At 35.0% G+C, this 14648-nt stretch overlaps 1 protein-coding gene across 9 annotated transcripts in view; it reads left to right on the top strand.

Moving 5' to 3' along the window:
• Positions 1-2340: 2340 nt before the first annotated feature.
• LOC110459938 (membrane-associated protein Hem-like) overlaps positions 2341-14648 on the top strand; it is a 47976-nt gene continuing 35668 nt past the window's right edge. For 6 of the 9 annotated variants that reach the window (XM_021512463.1, XM_021512461.1, XM_021512459.1 and 3 more), the window contains exons 1-13: positions 2341-2554; positions 4804-4809; positions 7410-7520; positions 8033-8119; positions 8632-8688; positions 8940-9082; positions 9493-9583; positions 10526-10663; positions 11155-11203; positions 11578-11731; positions 12212-12274; positions 13330-13426; positions 14227-14351. In XM_021512463.1, the coding sequence (XP_021368138.1) occupies positions 2450-2554; positions 4804-4809; positions 7410-7520; positions 8033-8119; positions 8632-8688; positions 8940-9082; positions 9493-9583; positions 10526-10663; positions 11155-11203; positions 11578-11731; positions 12212-12274; positions 13330-13426; positions 14227-14351 (1226 nt within the window). In that variant the 5' untranslated portion in view covers positions 2341-2449. The remainder of the gene's footprint in view (positions 2555-4803; positions 4810-7409; positions 7521-8032; positions 8120-8631; positions 8689-8939; positions 9083-9492; positions 9584-10525; positions 10664-11154; positions 11204-11577; positions 11732-12211; positions 12275-13329; positions 13427-14226; positions 14352-14648) is intronic. The other 3 variants (XM_021512465.1, XM_021512464.1, XM_021512458.1) reach the window with 2 other exon arrangements.

Genomic DNA, 14648 nt, shown 5'->3' with positions numbered 1-14648 from the left:
TCTTTGTCTGGTGTATATTTATAGAATGTAACCATGTAATTTGATATTTGTTTATACTTATTGTATATTACCAAATAGTTCAATCTAGGACACGATTAACTTGTCCTAATAAGACACACGCGTGACTGTATAGTGTGGTTTAAGACCGAAAAGTTACTTTACACATGGATCATGTGCCGTTTTAATTTTTTTAATTCCATTTGATGTTTTGACTAATTCAAATTAGTACATGTAATATCACTCTTTGGATCAGTCGTATCATCTGTCAGTCAAATTAGGATATCACAAGATTGGTTAAAAAAAGTAATATGGTACCCCATACATATGTACGTAATGTGGAGCCAGTGCCAAAAGTGTTTCTTCGTCTTGTAAATGTTATGTGGAGGCAGTAACAAAGTGGCTCTGTTCGTTTAGGCGGACCAACAGTTTTTATTTATTTATTTAAATATGATGGACCTGAAAATATCGATGTAAACATTGCAAGTCTTTGCCAAGGCTCGCCATAAAACAACTTGAATTACTAGATTCGTGAATCCTTATTTCGTAAACGAACAACTCTGGTCCAACCTGTCATTCATTTGGAACTTGATAAACGAAAAAGACCAGCATCTCAGTCGCTGTATTGAAATACACTATTCATATTTGGAGTTAGTTACGACTGAGATTTTATGTTTTTTGTCCTACACAATGTTATTGTATAGTCAATGACGAAAGTGTTTCTTTCTTTCTTATCTTATTGTGTTTAGCGTCATATTAAAAGCTAATACCATTTAAGGACGTGACTCCGTGTGTGTAATATATGCGCATGAGCAAGGCAATCTGCGATAGCGCGGGTCTGATGCCGACTTTAGAGTGCTACCTTACTGAAATACCATGACGAAGGCACATAGCACAGTATTCCATCCGGCCACATTGTGTTGACACCATTTCTACCCATTTACAGCCACTCGTCATGTAGAGAGCAGCAAGTTTTAAGGACATTGGTTTGTCTCGGTCAAGAGACAGAACACATAATTGTTCTCGCTTGGGCAAACACTCAACTCCAATGCCAAAAGCGAGGTATTGACAAATGAGGCGTTAAAAACGAAAAAGTAGTCAGAAGGAAGAGCAAACAGCAGATGTATTCTTTATTTATTTTTTATATAGGGTTCATATAACACAACCAGTGTGGTTTCTAACTCCCCGACGTGTCGTTTCTTTTTCCTACACGTGTCATATGTGGAGACAGTGAAGAATATATTTGCCTTGCACGTGCTATATTTAGTGTCAATGTCGAAACGTTTCTTTATTCTATACTTATCGCAGAATGAGTCAAAGACTGAAGAGTTACGTAACCATGTTATATGTACAATCAGGGACGAAGATTTTGCTTTTCCGACACTTGTTAGACTATACATATATGGAGTCAATGAGTCGTATATGTGGAGTTAATGACTACACCCCCCCCCCCCCCCCCCCCCTCCCTCCTCCTGATGTGCACGTGCATGCTTATATCTTTATTATATATACTTAATTTCAGCAGAAACTGAGGAGTTTCTCGGTATGTCTACTAAAGATTCTATATCCTATTGACAACATTACAATACAATAACCGACAATAATGAACTTTGATGACATGTCTTGAAAAAGCAGGGGGTACACATTCCACGAATTACTTTTCACTTCCTTATTTCTTCTGAGGCCATCAAAATTATTTTGGAGATGCGGCGCTGTACTTACTGACATATCGGCCCGGTGTCGTATCCCCTTACATACGTCACGGACTTAGATCTAGTTCCGTGCCTACGTTTACTACACTTGAATTTCTAAATACTGTGTCTTAATAATAATGTTTATTCAGTAAGGAACATATACAGATCTTTACTTAAGATATTACTTTTCATAAAACAACCTATTGGTACATTGGTAATTCCCACTGGTATTACAAAGTTATATTCCCTCACCTACACTGTACGCTTACCACACTTGAATTGCTAAATACTTTGTCTTATTCAGGTGAAAGGCACATATACAGAGCATTACATTAACTTAAATAAAGATATTGCTTTTCATAAAACAACCGCGAGGTTGGCACCTATTTGTACATAAGTATAATTCGGCTGTGTATATTGGTATAATTGTTAATAAATGTACCAAATTATTAATTTACCATTTTTATTTTGTTGAGTTAATTATTATCAATTTAGTAATCGGTAATAATATTATATAGGATTTATTACTATTTTTTTAACTGATGATGAAGTATCTAGACAATTTTGAAACGCACCATAGTCTCTGAGGTGGCCTTCTTTGTACAAAAATTGAAATGGACTATGCTGAAAGTAAACCGGAAGTCGGAACATGTCTCGTTCTGAGTGAGGAAGTGGAAAGTAAAGATGGAGGCCGATTGATATTATTATTGACATCCTACTTCTAACATTTCGTGTTCTTGTCGACTCACTGCTTCATCATGTCGAGAGCATTGATACCCAGTCAACAGAAGCTTGCTGAGAAGCTGACGGTCCTGACTGACAGGGGTCGGGGGATGCTGACACGAATTTACAACATAAAGAAGGTGTGGCATTGTTTTGATTGTTGATGTGATAAAATGTCATTAACGTTATATTGATAAAAAAAACATCGAGCCTCTCAAACTCACATCCTCTTTTGCGTGAGTGTTTGCATTGGTTTAACTGTTCGTCCACCTGTAAATATAATTTGTTTTTTAGTTTAATGAAGTGGATATGTTGAACTAATGCACATTTGTCGAGCACAAACCCTACTCCAACCACAGCCACAGGGGCACGGTTCAATTCATCAATTAATATCTGAGGTCTCCTTGTTTACCATACATATAGTAAACAAGGAGACCTCAGATATAGATTTATGAATTGAACCGTGCCCCTGTGCTCCAACCATGTTAGAGGTTTACTCTGCAGGAAATTTCCTGACGGGCGTAGCAGTCGGCATTATCATATCAATCAGGTCCAGTACACTCTGTCGATTGAGCTATATAGCTGTAAAGACCAATAATAGCTCGAAAGACCTATCTGAAATAGGTCTTTTGAGCTATTTTCAAGTGATTTTCTCTTTTTAAGGAAAACAAAACAAAGTTGCTTTTATGAAAATAAACATGTAACTGTATGCTTTTTGTAATCAACATTACCATAAACCTTATTGTTTTATGCGACTTTGCTTTAATTTAATGAAAGTTGAAATCCGAGAATATATAGCTCAATACAGCTAAAATTTATAGGTGGATATAGCTATATAGGTCTTTATAGCTATATAGCTCAATCGGCAGAGTGTACTGGACCTGTCAATATCTGATAAAAAAAATGCCAACCAGCGGCCTCTTATGTTATAGGAACATGGCCATCCAACTGCAGTAACAACCAAGTTGTTTTCTTGCTTAAAATTGTAATTAATAGCTACAGACAAAAGATAACATCGCCAGTAAAAGCATTACATTTCCGTAATACTTGAAACCGGTAATTTGATCTAATTTCAATAGTGTAAGTGTTGTTTGACAAACAACCATATGATAAAGAAGTACATAGCTTTTGCGTGAAAGAGAATACAGAGGATTAAACCCAATTTAGGGGCAATTGCAGGCCTTAACAAAGAACAGGTAATGACAATAAATAAGCACTTGAAAATGATATCACAGGCCAGGGCTTTGATATTTTAAAATTTGCATAGTTTTTAGAGCATGATATTTTTCCGTATAGCTAGATACATTGATGCATACACATTTGTGTAGTATGACACATACATGTATGTGATGTGTGTTTGATGCAGTATGTATGACACTGTATGTAAATGTGTACGGCAATTGACTTGGTGTACACAAAATATGGCCAACACATGTGTATATATGTACTATTTGGGCATCTTTAGATCTGAGTTTTGAGAGTAACTATAATTTCAGTGAAGACGTGTCAATGCAAGAACACCATTTGTCACTTTTCACAGGACATTACATTATAGTACTCTCAAAACTTGTGTCCAAGGTTGCTCATTGTATGTGACATATCTGACACTGTGAAAATAATTATGTATGAATATTGAAGTATATGGCCAAACAATATATAAATGACTGCGTTTATGTATTACAGAGACACTGTGAGTGTCAATTTGTATATATTTATGACATATTTACATGTGGCTTTGCCTGATACAGTTTTAATTAATGATATTTAGATTTAGATTAGCATTAAATAGCATGTATATTTGCTTTCAATATAAAAAAATAAACCCAGTTGTACATGTAATACTGAACGTTCTGTGAATGTGTGATGTACACATTACATGTGTCTGTGAGTCGTACGGTAATGTAAGTTGCCTGTTTAATTCCCTGGCATTAGGTTACACTTCCTTGTTAAATATAGACATGAGACTACTAGGGTGTAACTACGGGACTTCATTAGACGCGTTCACACATATGTACATGTTAGCCAGTACGGGTATCTGTATACCTGGAGTATGCATCACAGTGTTTTAGTGAGTTGTATGTCCCAAGTGAATTGGTGGATATAATCTTGTTTTGGAACATCTTCAATCACTTTATACTGGTTTTTATATCATTCTTAACTCTAAATTAATACAAATTTCAGAAAAACATAGATTTAGTTGACACAAATTGTAAAAACATCAAGACATCGTTATTTGTTTCTGTTGGTGCTCATCTGTATCAATCTCTTCTGTCCGCTTGTTTATAGAGATTCAGTGACATTGATTGATTTTCTGTGCATATACATTTTCTGTCCCCTGTTGCTGTTTTAAAACTGACTGTTATTACATGTATTTTACCATGGCATCCAGATGTCTGTAAGTATAGAAGGCGTGTGTAGTGGAATGCATGCCCTCCAACCACACCCCCTTGTTATAGTGAACCTGTTTGTTGTCACGTTCATTACATGATAACCTTACTTTCATTTTGTATGTACAAAATATAGAAATGTTGTACGCATGCTTACAATTTTGTTAAGAACTGTATATTTAATTAATTATTCCTTCAAAATCAAGTGAAATTGTATGTATTTTATTTCAATTTTGCTCAATTTCTTTAAGGCACAGTACACTTATTATAAATATTTTTATTCACTTTAATATCTTGTGGCTTCCACACTGAATTTGTCAGGTTTAATAATAAATAGTCATTTTGTCAGGTAAGGTATTAAGTATCACTCATTCAGATTTAATATAAATGCAAAGCTTTGTCAGGTTAAATGTTAAATAGTTTCTTTGTCACAAGATAAACTTTTATTTAAGTTATTTAGCCAATTTGTTATGTTATTTGTTATATCCTCAGCTTAGTTAAAGAATACATGATGATGTTCTCTTTTTGATTATTATGCAGTCAAATCAATAAAGTTTAACATGTTTTTTACAGTTGTCAGGTCTAGTATTACAGTGCTACTTACTACACTATATGGTTAAACCTAAATTACATTTGTAAGGTTTTAATATTACGTGTTGACTCATTGTGATTTGATGACACCATCAGATCGTGAATGTGCTGATCATGACTTATGCTGTGCCTTTCAAACACACCTGTATCGGTGATGGCAGTTTTGATTGACCAAAACCCCCCAGTTTTGAATGCCATTGAATGTTCCTGCATTAAAGACCAGCAGCATCATCACATTAAATCGTATTGTAGGGTAATCATGAAGTGTGTGGTATGAAAATCGACTTCAGATCATGTTATATTTATATAAAATATAAGCAGTAAATCTGAAGGTTCAAAGTTCAGTGGATGATGACTGTCATTTTAAAATCTACTTCATTTCACAAGTTTATTATGCTAACTAAAATAATTGAATGGATTTCCCTAGCTATAGAGTTAAACAATGTTTCATAATAAGGTTGAAAAGAAAATGACAAAAAAAAATTTCAGATACGATTCAAGTAAAGGTAAAGGTAAATGAAATATCATGTAAACACTTCAGATATTTGTGAATGAATTTGTCTTTCCCTTCAAACACATGTATTTCATATATATACAGTTTTCTGTCTTTGCGTATTGCAGAGTTATCTTCTCTTGGGAGCAGGTATTGATTGTTACGTCATTGGTTTGTGCGAGAAAATTACGTCGTTTTCTCAAAAATTGATGACGTTATTCTCACAAACAAGTGACGTAACAATCAATACCTGCTCCCAAGAGAAGATAACTCTGCAATACGCAAAGACGGAATATCTGAATTAAATTCCTTTCACTTTCTCCAACCGACCTATAATCATAAGGGAGATAACCAGATTGCCACATTTATAACATGAACCATTGATGTTAGCATGTTTCTGCCGAGAACATTTATTACAGTAGACCTATATCACTGATCATTTTTCATTGTCATGTGTTACTCATTTACTTCTTAATTACCTAACAGTTTTAATGTTTTGCAATTGGAATTTAATGAGTTCTATATTTCTGAATGCCGTTATGATAATAATACATAATATATTATATACATACAGTCGCCATAGGTATCAATGTTCTGTAAACCACATTCTGAGGTAATGATAAAATGGTTTAGTAAAGGACATTCTGAGGTAATGATAAAATGGTTTAGTAAAGGACATTCTGATCAGGTAATGATGAAATGGTTTAGTAAAGGACATTCTGAGGTAATAATGAACAGTTTTGTAAAGCTTTTTTGAGGTTATAATCAAAAGGTTTCATAAGGACATTCTGAGTAAGTGATGAAGTGGTTTTGTAAAGAATAATGTGAGGTAATGATAAATATAATAGGTTGTTGTTAATTGTATTAAGTGTTGTGTGTTGCATGGTTACAGGGTTCTTTTTTGTGTTTATCAGCCAAATCACTGAAATCAGTGGACACAACCCTATTCTAAATATTGATTCACCTGCGTCAATGGGATTCTCACTGGTGCTGTTTTTTCACTAGAATGATTTCACTTTTCCTTTGTCGTGACCCACTATTACATGTTTCTGCAGATAAAGATACCATTTACAGTATAAGGTATAGGGTTGAATTGTTTGGCTGGTAAACATATAGGTTTCAATGTAAAGCGTTTAGATATAAACTTTAAAACATTAAAATTGAAAATAACAATTAAGATAAATACATTTCAGGAAACTATGGGTTCTGAAACAACTTTATGGAAAATGGAAACATCACAGAAATATATATATGAAGTTATGATATTTGTAACATGGTCAGTGAATGAAATGATATGAGGAGTAACAGCCTTCTTTATATTTCGATTTGAAATACAGGTATTCTTACACTTTGCAATCCTGGTAATGATACTACAAGACATAAAATATTTATATCTTTTGTATGAATAAGTGAGTTTGGTTTAAATCAAGGCTTCTCTGTTAATGAAAAGTTAGTGTATATATTTTTGTACTAAGTTATATGTATCTTTTAACAATCATGTTATTTTTATTTTTCTGTGTATAGATGTTGGGCAGTGCAGAAAACAAGCCAGCATTCCTGTCAGACAAAAACCTGGAAGCTGCGTTTAAACACTTACTAAGGAGGTTCCCCAATCCTGACGCCAAAGCTAATGCGGTAAAGTTGAAATATTTTGGAGAAAAAATTTCCAAAGAACAACTGTTTATAGCTGGACCTTATCTCTTAAAATGGAGAAGTTGGGGGGGATTTAGCTCTCTTCAGTGTCCCTATTCTTTAAATACTATTACTTCACATTTCCCAAATGTTATTTTTTCCCTTCGTGTAACAAACAACTTTCATTTTCATACCATCAAAGTGGAGGTCATACCAAGAGATCAAAATTCTATTACATTTATTATAAAATCCAATTTGTTTGAACTTTAAAGTCTGAACATATGAATGTTATTTCATGAAAGTAAATTATGTCACTATATTTCATTTTTTGAACAGTGTTTTCCATACCACTTTTAGGTTTGTACCACCAAGTTCTATATCCTAGTAAGGGGCCAAAGGTAAAATATGGTGATCCAATTAGCAACAAATGATGTGATTAAACTGTGTAGATATTTATATAAGTACTATAAGGTGTACCACATTCGTGACCTTTTGACCTGTCTGGTGTGTTGTAGTTGCTGCCTATTAACAGCATCAAGAATGACGTGTGTAAGTCTCTCCATCTGTACTACTTCACCTTCGTCGACATCATGGACTTCAAGGTGAGTTACACTAACGGAAGTAGGATATGTTACTACCGTAGTGATTTCTATATTCATTTTCTGGAATGCATTGAAACTATTGAAATTGCATTATTTAGGGAAATATGTTGCAAATTCTAAGATGATTTGAAATACATGCCCTTTTGAAAATTTGATATATTCATAAATGAGTCTTGTTCACATTACAATAAGCTTTTGTTACTTTAAAAACCATCTCCTATTGAATGCAACATTCAATACAGTGTTTCATTACGGAAAAATCAAAAATTAAAAAAAATGTTTTAAATATGAAAAATACATATTTCGGATTTTGTCTGTATTACATTTATCTACAAGGTAATGTAGATTTGTTATTTGTTTAAATGTCACAATACATGCTTTTTTGTCTTTATATTCTCAAAAAAGAATCAACATTTTGATGTCAAGAAATGTTCAAATTTTACTTCTGAAATTAGAAAAAAGGGGGATATATTGTATGTGTCTAAAGATGCAAAATAACTTGTATTTTCCAGGACCATGTTGTTGACTTGCTGACCACCATGGATGCCTGCCAGGTTTACCTGGATATTGTAAGTTTAATGCTACAATCTAATATTAACACTGTATGTACGCATTGTAGGCACCCAGGTACTGGTACGATGGACAAAAAAATATGAAGAAATAAGAAAATCTGTAATTTCAACTGGAAGATGATTTTGTTATTTTAGAAGTTTTATTTTACAGGTATAAACACAATAGTGATTGCCATTAAGCAACATACACCTGTTGACTTATTGTTCCATACCTAACCATTCAATTGGGAATTTCTGTCCAATTTCAGACCTTGAACTATGACCTGACCAAGATGTACCTTGACTTGATTGTGACGTATGTATCCATTATGATCCTGGTATCGAAGGTGGAAGATCGTCGTGTAGTTCTGTCTCTGTACAACATCGCACATGAGTATTTACACGCCACAGGGTAGGTTATTCATACGTTAATATTTACAAACACATGTGCTACAAATTTAGCCATGAATGACATTTTTCATAACCATAAAAAAAGATGAATATTTGAATTGTTCAGACATATATATTGCTTATATAAGCAAAGCAATTGGTCTTACCGGTATTAACAGGAATATGTAAACAAGTGTCCTTTATTTTCTGAAATCAATCAAAAGTTTCAATGAATGCATTTCTATGTATGCATGATAGCATTTCTGAAGATTATTAGTTAAAATGAATACACTTCCTTTTGTATAATGAAAACACTTGAATCGGTTTCCATTTAAGGTTATTTGTTTAATTTTGAAATAACTGATGTTATACACACTTACGATTTTATACATATGACAGTGGTTTTAATTTCTCGTGTTACCGATGTTTCAGGGACCCCTGGTTCCCACGACTCGGTCAGATGATACTGGAGTATGACTACCCAATGAAGAAGCTGGCAGAGGACTTTGTGCCTCACACAAGGGTGAGTTGGCTCATCCGTTCCATTTCTTGTATTATGTCTATAACTTTTCTGTCACAGGGTGAGTACAGATACAACCATTTCAGGTCAGAGTTTATCTATCATGACTTCTGATCAGGTTGCCAATACCAGAGGGAGTAAACACACTTGTTCAATGTCTTCATACCCGATAATTAAATGATCATGACTTCTGATTGAGTGATCTATACCAGAGGGAACTTATTTCCTGTCTCCATAATTAAATGATCATGACTTCTGATCGAGTGATCTATACCAGAGGGAATATACAAAACTTATTTCCTGTCTCCAAATTAAATGATCATGACTTCTGATCGAGTGATCTATACCAGAGGGAACTTATTTCCTGTCTCCATAATTAAATGATCATGACTTATGATCGAGTGATCTATACCAGAGGGAATATACAAAACTTATTTCCTGTCTCCAAATTAAATGATCATGACTTATGATCGGGTGGTCTATACCAGAGGGAATATACAAAACTTATTTCCTGTCTCCATAATTAAGTTTTCATGACTTCTGATTAGGTTGTCGGTAAGAGTCAATATAATACATACCCTGTACTCTGTTCATTAAAAATATGTAGGAATGATTATTTAAATTTGTGGACTTGGCAAAATTAATTAAATAGTTACAATAGTGTGAAAGTTTAATACACATTATGTGTCATGGCCTGGTTTCTTGTTTGATAATTAATAGGTCCTGATGAGAAAGGTTACTCACAGGTTCCTCACCTGTGGAAAAAGGTTCCTCACCTGTCGAGAAAGGTTCCTCACCTGTCGAGAAAGGTTCCTCACCTGTCGAGAAAGGTTCCTCACATTTCTTTATACTGGTCAAACACCGGCCATACTTAGTCACTGTTTTTGTGAGACACAAAGTAGTTTTTATGATGACAGATTATCATTGAATGACCTTGACTTGTAGGTGGTGCGACACGCAATCCTGTCCCTGCAGAAGATCTACCCAAAGCGTAACATCCCTGCTGATCAGATGCGGGCCACCCAGCTCCTCACACTCCTTGGCGAGCCAGCTAAGATCATGAACGTCCCTAACACGGACATGGTAAGATAGTGTTACACCTATTACATAGTTGTAGGTAAAAGCTAATAATATTGATGTAATAAAATTTAATTAGAATTACCAAGCAAATATGTACAGAAGTAGCAGTAGAATACAGGGGCCTGTTCGTTTATGCGGAACAACCGGTGTGTTCGCCTTTAAATGAAACATTTTCGGGTATAAATCCTTGAGGACCTGCAAATGTTTATGCAGGCCTTGCGAGGCTTTGTCAAGGCTCGCCTGAAAGCAGCATCAGATTACTAGGTCCAACCTTGTTTAATAAACGAACAACTGTGGTTCGACCGGTTTGACCATTTAAAAGAAAACGGCCCAGGTGTCCAGATATATAGTGCTTGTTTACACATTTATCTCCCTTGTATCCTGTTAATGTAAGATTATTTAGGGTTTATTATCAATGTAATGTATGATTAATTGAGGATAAGACACTAAATGTTTGTATTTAATCTTGTTATAATGTGTGTTTGTTGTTGTAGATACAATGTGAATACTTGTCACAAGACTCCATGGAGAAATGGATTATCTGTAAGTTACTAAATCCCACATGGTTTCTTTGTTAAAATACACATCAGACATTTTGTCACCTCGGTTTTCACCAAAATTAGTAAAACCCGTACCTCAAATCCAGGATTTCCTGTGAATGTAGAGTTTGTATAATAATAATACTGATGGTTTTTAAATAATAAATAACTTCCTCATATACTGCAAATGTACATAAAATAGCATTTGCTACAGTCCATTCATTACTCAAACAATAACACCAGCTGTAAACTGATTTGTTAAAATGATTTCCTTGAATCTTTTAGACAAAACATAATTTGATTATAAAAATGTTTGAACATATTTTTGTCATATGTTGTACAGATGTATTTATAACTTACATGGTGTTGTATTACCAGTCTGCCTGATGATCTGCCACCCGTTCCTCCAGGAGCCACAGGCCTGGGACCTGTGGAAGACCGCTCTCCAATCGGGCTACATCGTCCAGCTGGTTCGGGACGAGGTCCTTCACATACATAGCTACATCATCTCATTCTTTGAGAGTCTGAAAGGGTAATAGTGATTTGATTGATAATTCTTCTTATTTAAAAAAAACATTTTAGCTCATCTGGTACAAACTAGCAGAGTGACCTTATGTTATGTTGTGGTGCTTGGTTCATTGTCTGTCCTTCACCAATTTTTGCATTAAATGACAAACTTCCAAAGTTCTGAGCAAGTTTTAACCCAAATTCCAATGATAGCATACACCGATAAAGTAGCTAACATTACCGGATAATTTCCTCCCAACCACTGGGCAGATTTCAACATCATTCCTCATTTCCAAAATAGCTAGGTGAGCTATTCAATACACTTGTTCTTCTTGTTTTACTGTATTTTACCGCCAATAAGCCCCCCCCCCCCCCTCCTGAGAGAAAAGATGGGCCAAAAGTTGGGAGGGGGCTTATTGGCGAGCAAGCCCCCTGTTCACAAATGTAACGTTATGATATTGGTAAATTTCCATATAGTTGGTGAATACTATTTTGTACATTCCAGTCAGCACCTGAGTAAAAGAATCAGTGAAATCAAGGACCTTCATCATCAAGCATTACAGACAGCGTAAGTTACTGTAGAATTATTACAGACAGCGTAAGTTACTGTAGAATTATTACAGACAGCGTGATTTACTGTAGAATCTGGATGTGTTGTTTTGTTGGTTATATTATAGCCCCTGGAGTCCTTGATTACAGGACTGTTTAGGCTTTGGCTGGTTTCTGTCAGCAGGATGAATTTGTGAGCATTATGGAAACCCTGATAAAATTGTATGCACGTGTATGATACAAACTTACCTTCTGGTAAAATGTATATGTCACATGTCAGAGGCTTCTGATTGCTTTTGGGTGGTCTTGAAACTTAATATTGTTTTAAATCTACAAATTCTAGACAGACTTGAATAAATCCAGAGGAATACCAAAACATAAATCAGAGCATTACAAGTACATGACTTGCGTTTTGCATTACAATCGCCACAACACTTATAATAAAATTATGAGGACCTTCATATTTCCAGTTGTACGTTACACATATCTAACTTCAAATTCTTCTGCAGAGATATAATTGTTGTAGTTTAACCCTTTCACCCCTATGTAACTTTAGTAGGCTCTACCATACAATTATCTCGGTGAGTCCACTATGGTCTACAGTGGTGGAAGGGTTAATTTGAAGGGGAAGTAGATTACATTCTTCATTAGCCAAAAGCCCTAGGATTATAGGTACATACATATATAGATATGACATTCTCTAAAGATAATTAGAATAGACAGGAGAGTGACATCATAGTATTAATAAAACAATGTTCTATAATGTGCATATAACAATACTTAATTAATACATTACAGTTATGAAACACCACAATACATAAACCTATAAGTAACTCCTCTTTAATGCTAAATATAAATATTATCCTAAATTGGATAGCTCTCTTACAATATTCCTACTTAGGAGTTGTATTAATTTAAAAATGGAGGGTTTTCTAAGGTAGATTAGATATGATCAGACAGGGGTCAAAGAGAAAGGGGCTACAGTAAAAATAAGGACCGCACTAATAGGAATCAACCATAGAAGGGGAACCACTGAAGGTATTTATGCTGACAATAGTACTCCTGTGTTTACAGACCAGGGGTTCACCGTGAGAGGAGGAAGTTCCTGCGTTCAGCCCTGAAGGAACTGGCACTAATCTACACAGACCAGCCAGGACTCCTGGGTCCAAAGGTCAGTATCTGTAGTGGTAGTTTAAACATTGAATTATTGAATCTTTCTAACATCCTAGCTTTACAGTAGTATTATAAGACTCTTTCATGCACCCCCTCAGGGTTTTCAAATTTGGTAAAAACCCAGGCTTTAGGGTTTTGCCAAATTTGAAAACCCCTCGGGTGGAATTTCCCTATATACCCTGTACAGCTCTATCTTATACACAGGGAAATGAGAGAAATAGATATCAATTGTTTTACATTACACAACCACTGGATTGTAAAACATATCACTTTTTTATTCTTTATGAGATTAACTGTCACCGTACCTGGTATCATCCTCGATACTCGACGGGAAATGTACATGTAGTCCACATCAACACACTGATGCACACAGCTTGTGTATATTTCGAAATTCAAAAATTTTGTAAAATAGATTCTTATAGAAATTGCTAAAAGATATTACTCTTGTCTTAATCAGATTGTCATAGATATGATGCTACAACAAAAATATGTATTGGTAGTTGATCATTTTAGTCATACACCTTTTGTTAACATTGATATTATTTTCCACCTTAAGTTTGAGATTCTTTTTCAGTCATCTACCCAAACCTCATTCCAGTGTTGTCCTTGCATGTTTTAGCAACTGCCTATAACTCAAATTATCTAACCCATACAATATTAAGGATCCCACAAGAAACACAGATCTTAATGCAGCTGCTCCGCACCATCCATGTGACAGTAAGATAATCCTCTCTTAAATACTACAGTGTATAATCAACCAGCATGTAAAAACATCTGTTTTCATGTGTCTTTTAACAGGCCCTGTATGTGTTCCAAGGTTTGTCTATAGCCCGAGACGAAATCCATTGGCTTCTACGACATTTTGACAACCCTCCGTCTAAGAAACATAATATAAAGATAGCACAGGAGGACTTTGTTGATAGGTAGGTAGTCTGGTTACCTAATTACTGTTGTAATGGATGTTTCATGTTCATAACCAAGGTCTCTTGTTTAAAAGTTCCTCCACAAGGGGCTTAACCCGGAACTTTACAGTACTGGTCAAGTTCTCTACCAGCTGGGTTAAAGGGGAATCCCCTCTAGCCAAGTATAGGTATCAAGTGACCAGGGGCCTTTTCGTTTATGCGGAACAACCGGTTTGACCGTTTTTAAATGTAGCAGTTTCGGGTATAAATTCTGGCGGACCTGCTAATGTTTATGCAAGCCTTGCAAGGCTTTGTCAA

Source organism: Mizuhopecten yessoensis, unplaced genomic scaffold (genome assembly GCF_002113885.1).
Source record: "Mizuhopecten yessoensis strain PY_sf001 unplaced genomic scaffold, ASM211388v2 scaffold10275, whole genome shotgun sequence".
Classification (NCBI taxonomy): domain Eukaryota; kingdom Metazoa; phylum Mollusca; class Bivalvia; order Pectinida; family Pectinidae; genus Mizuhopecten; species Mizuhopecten yessoensis.
This window is presented reverse-complemented; position numbering and strand designations above follow the sequence as displayed.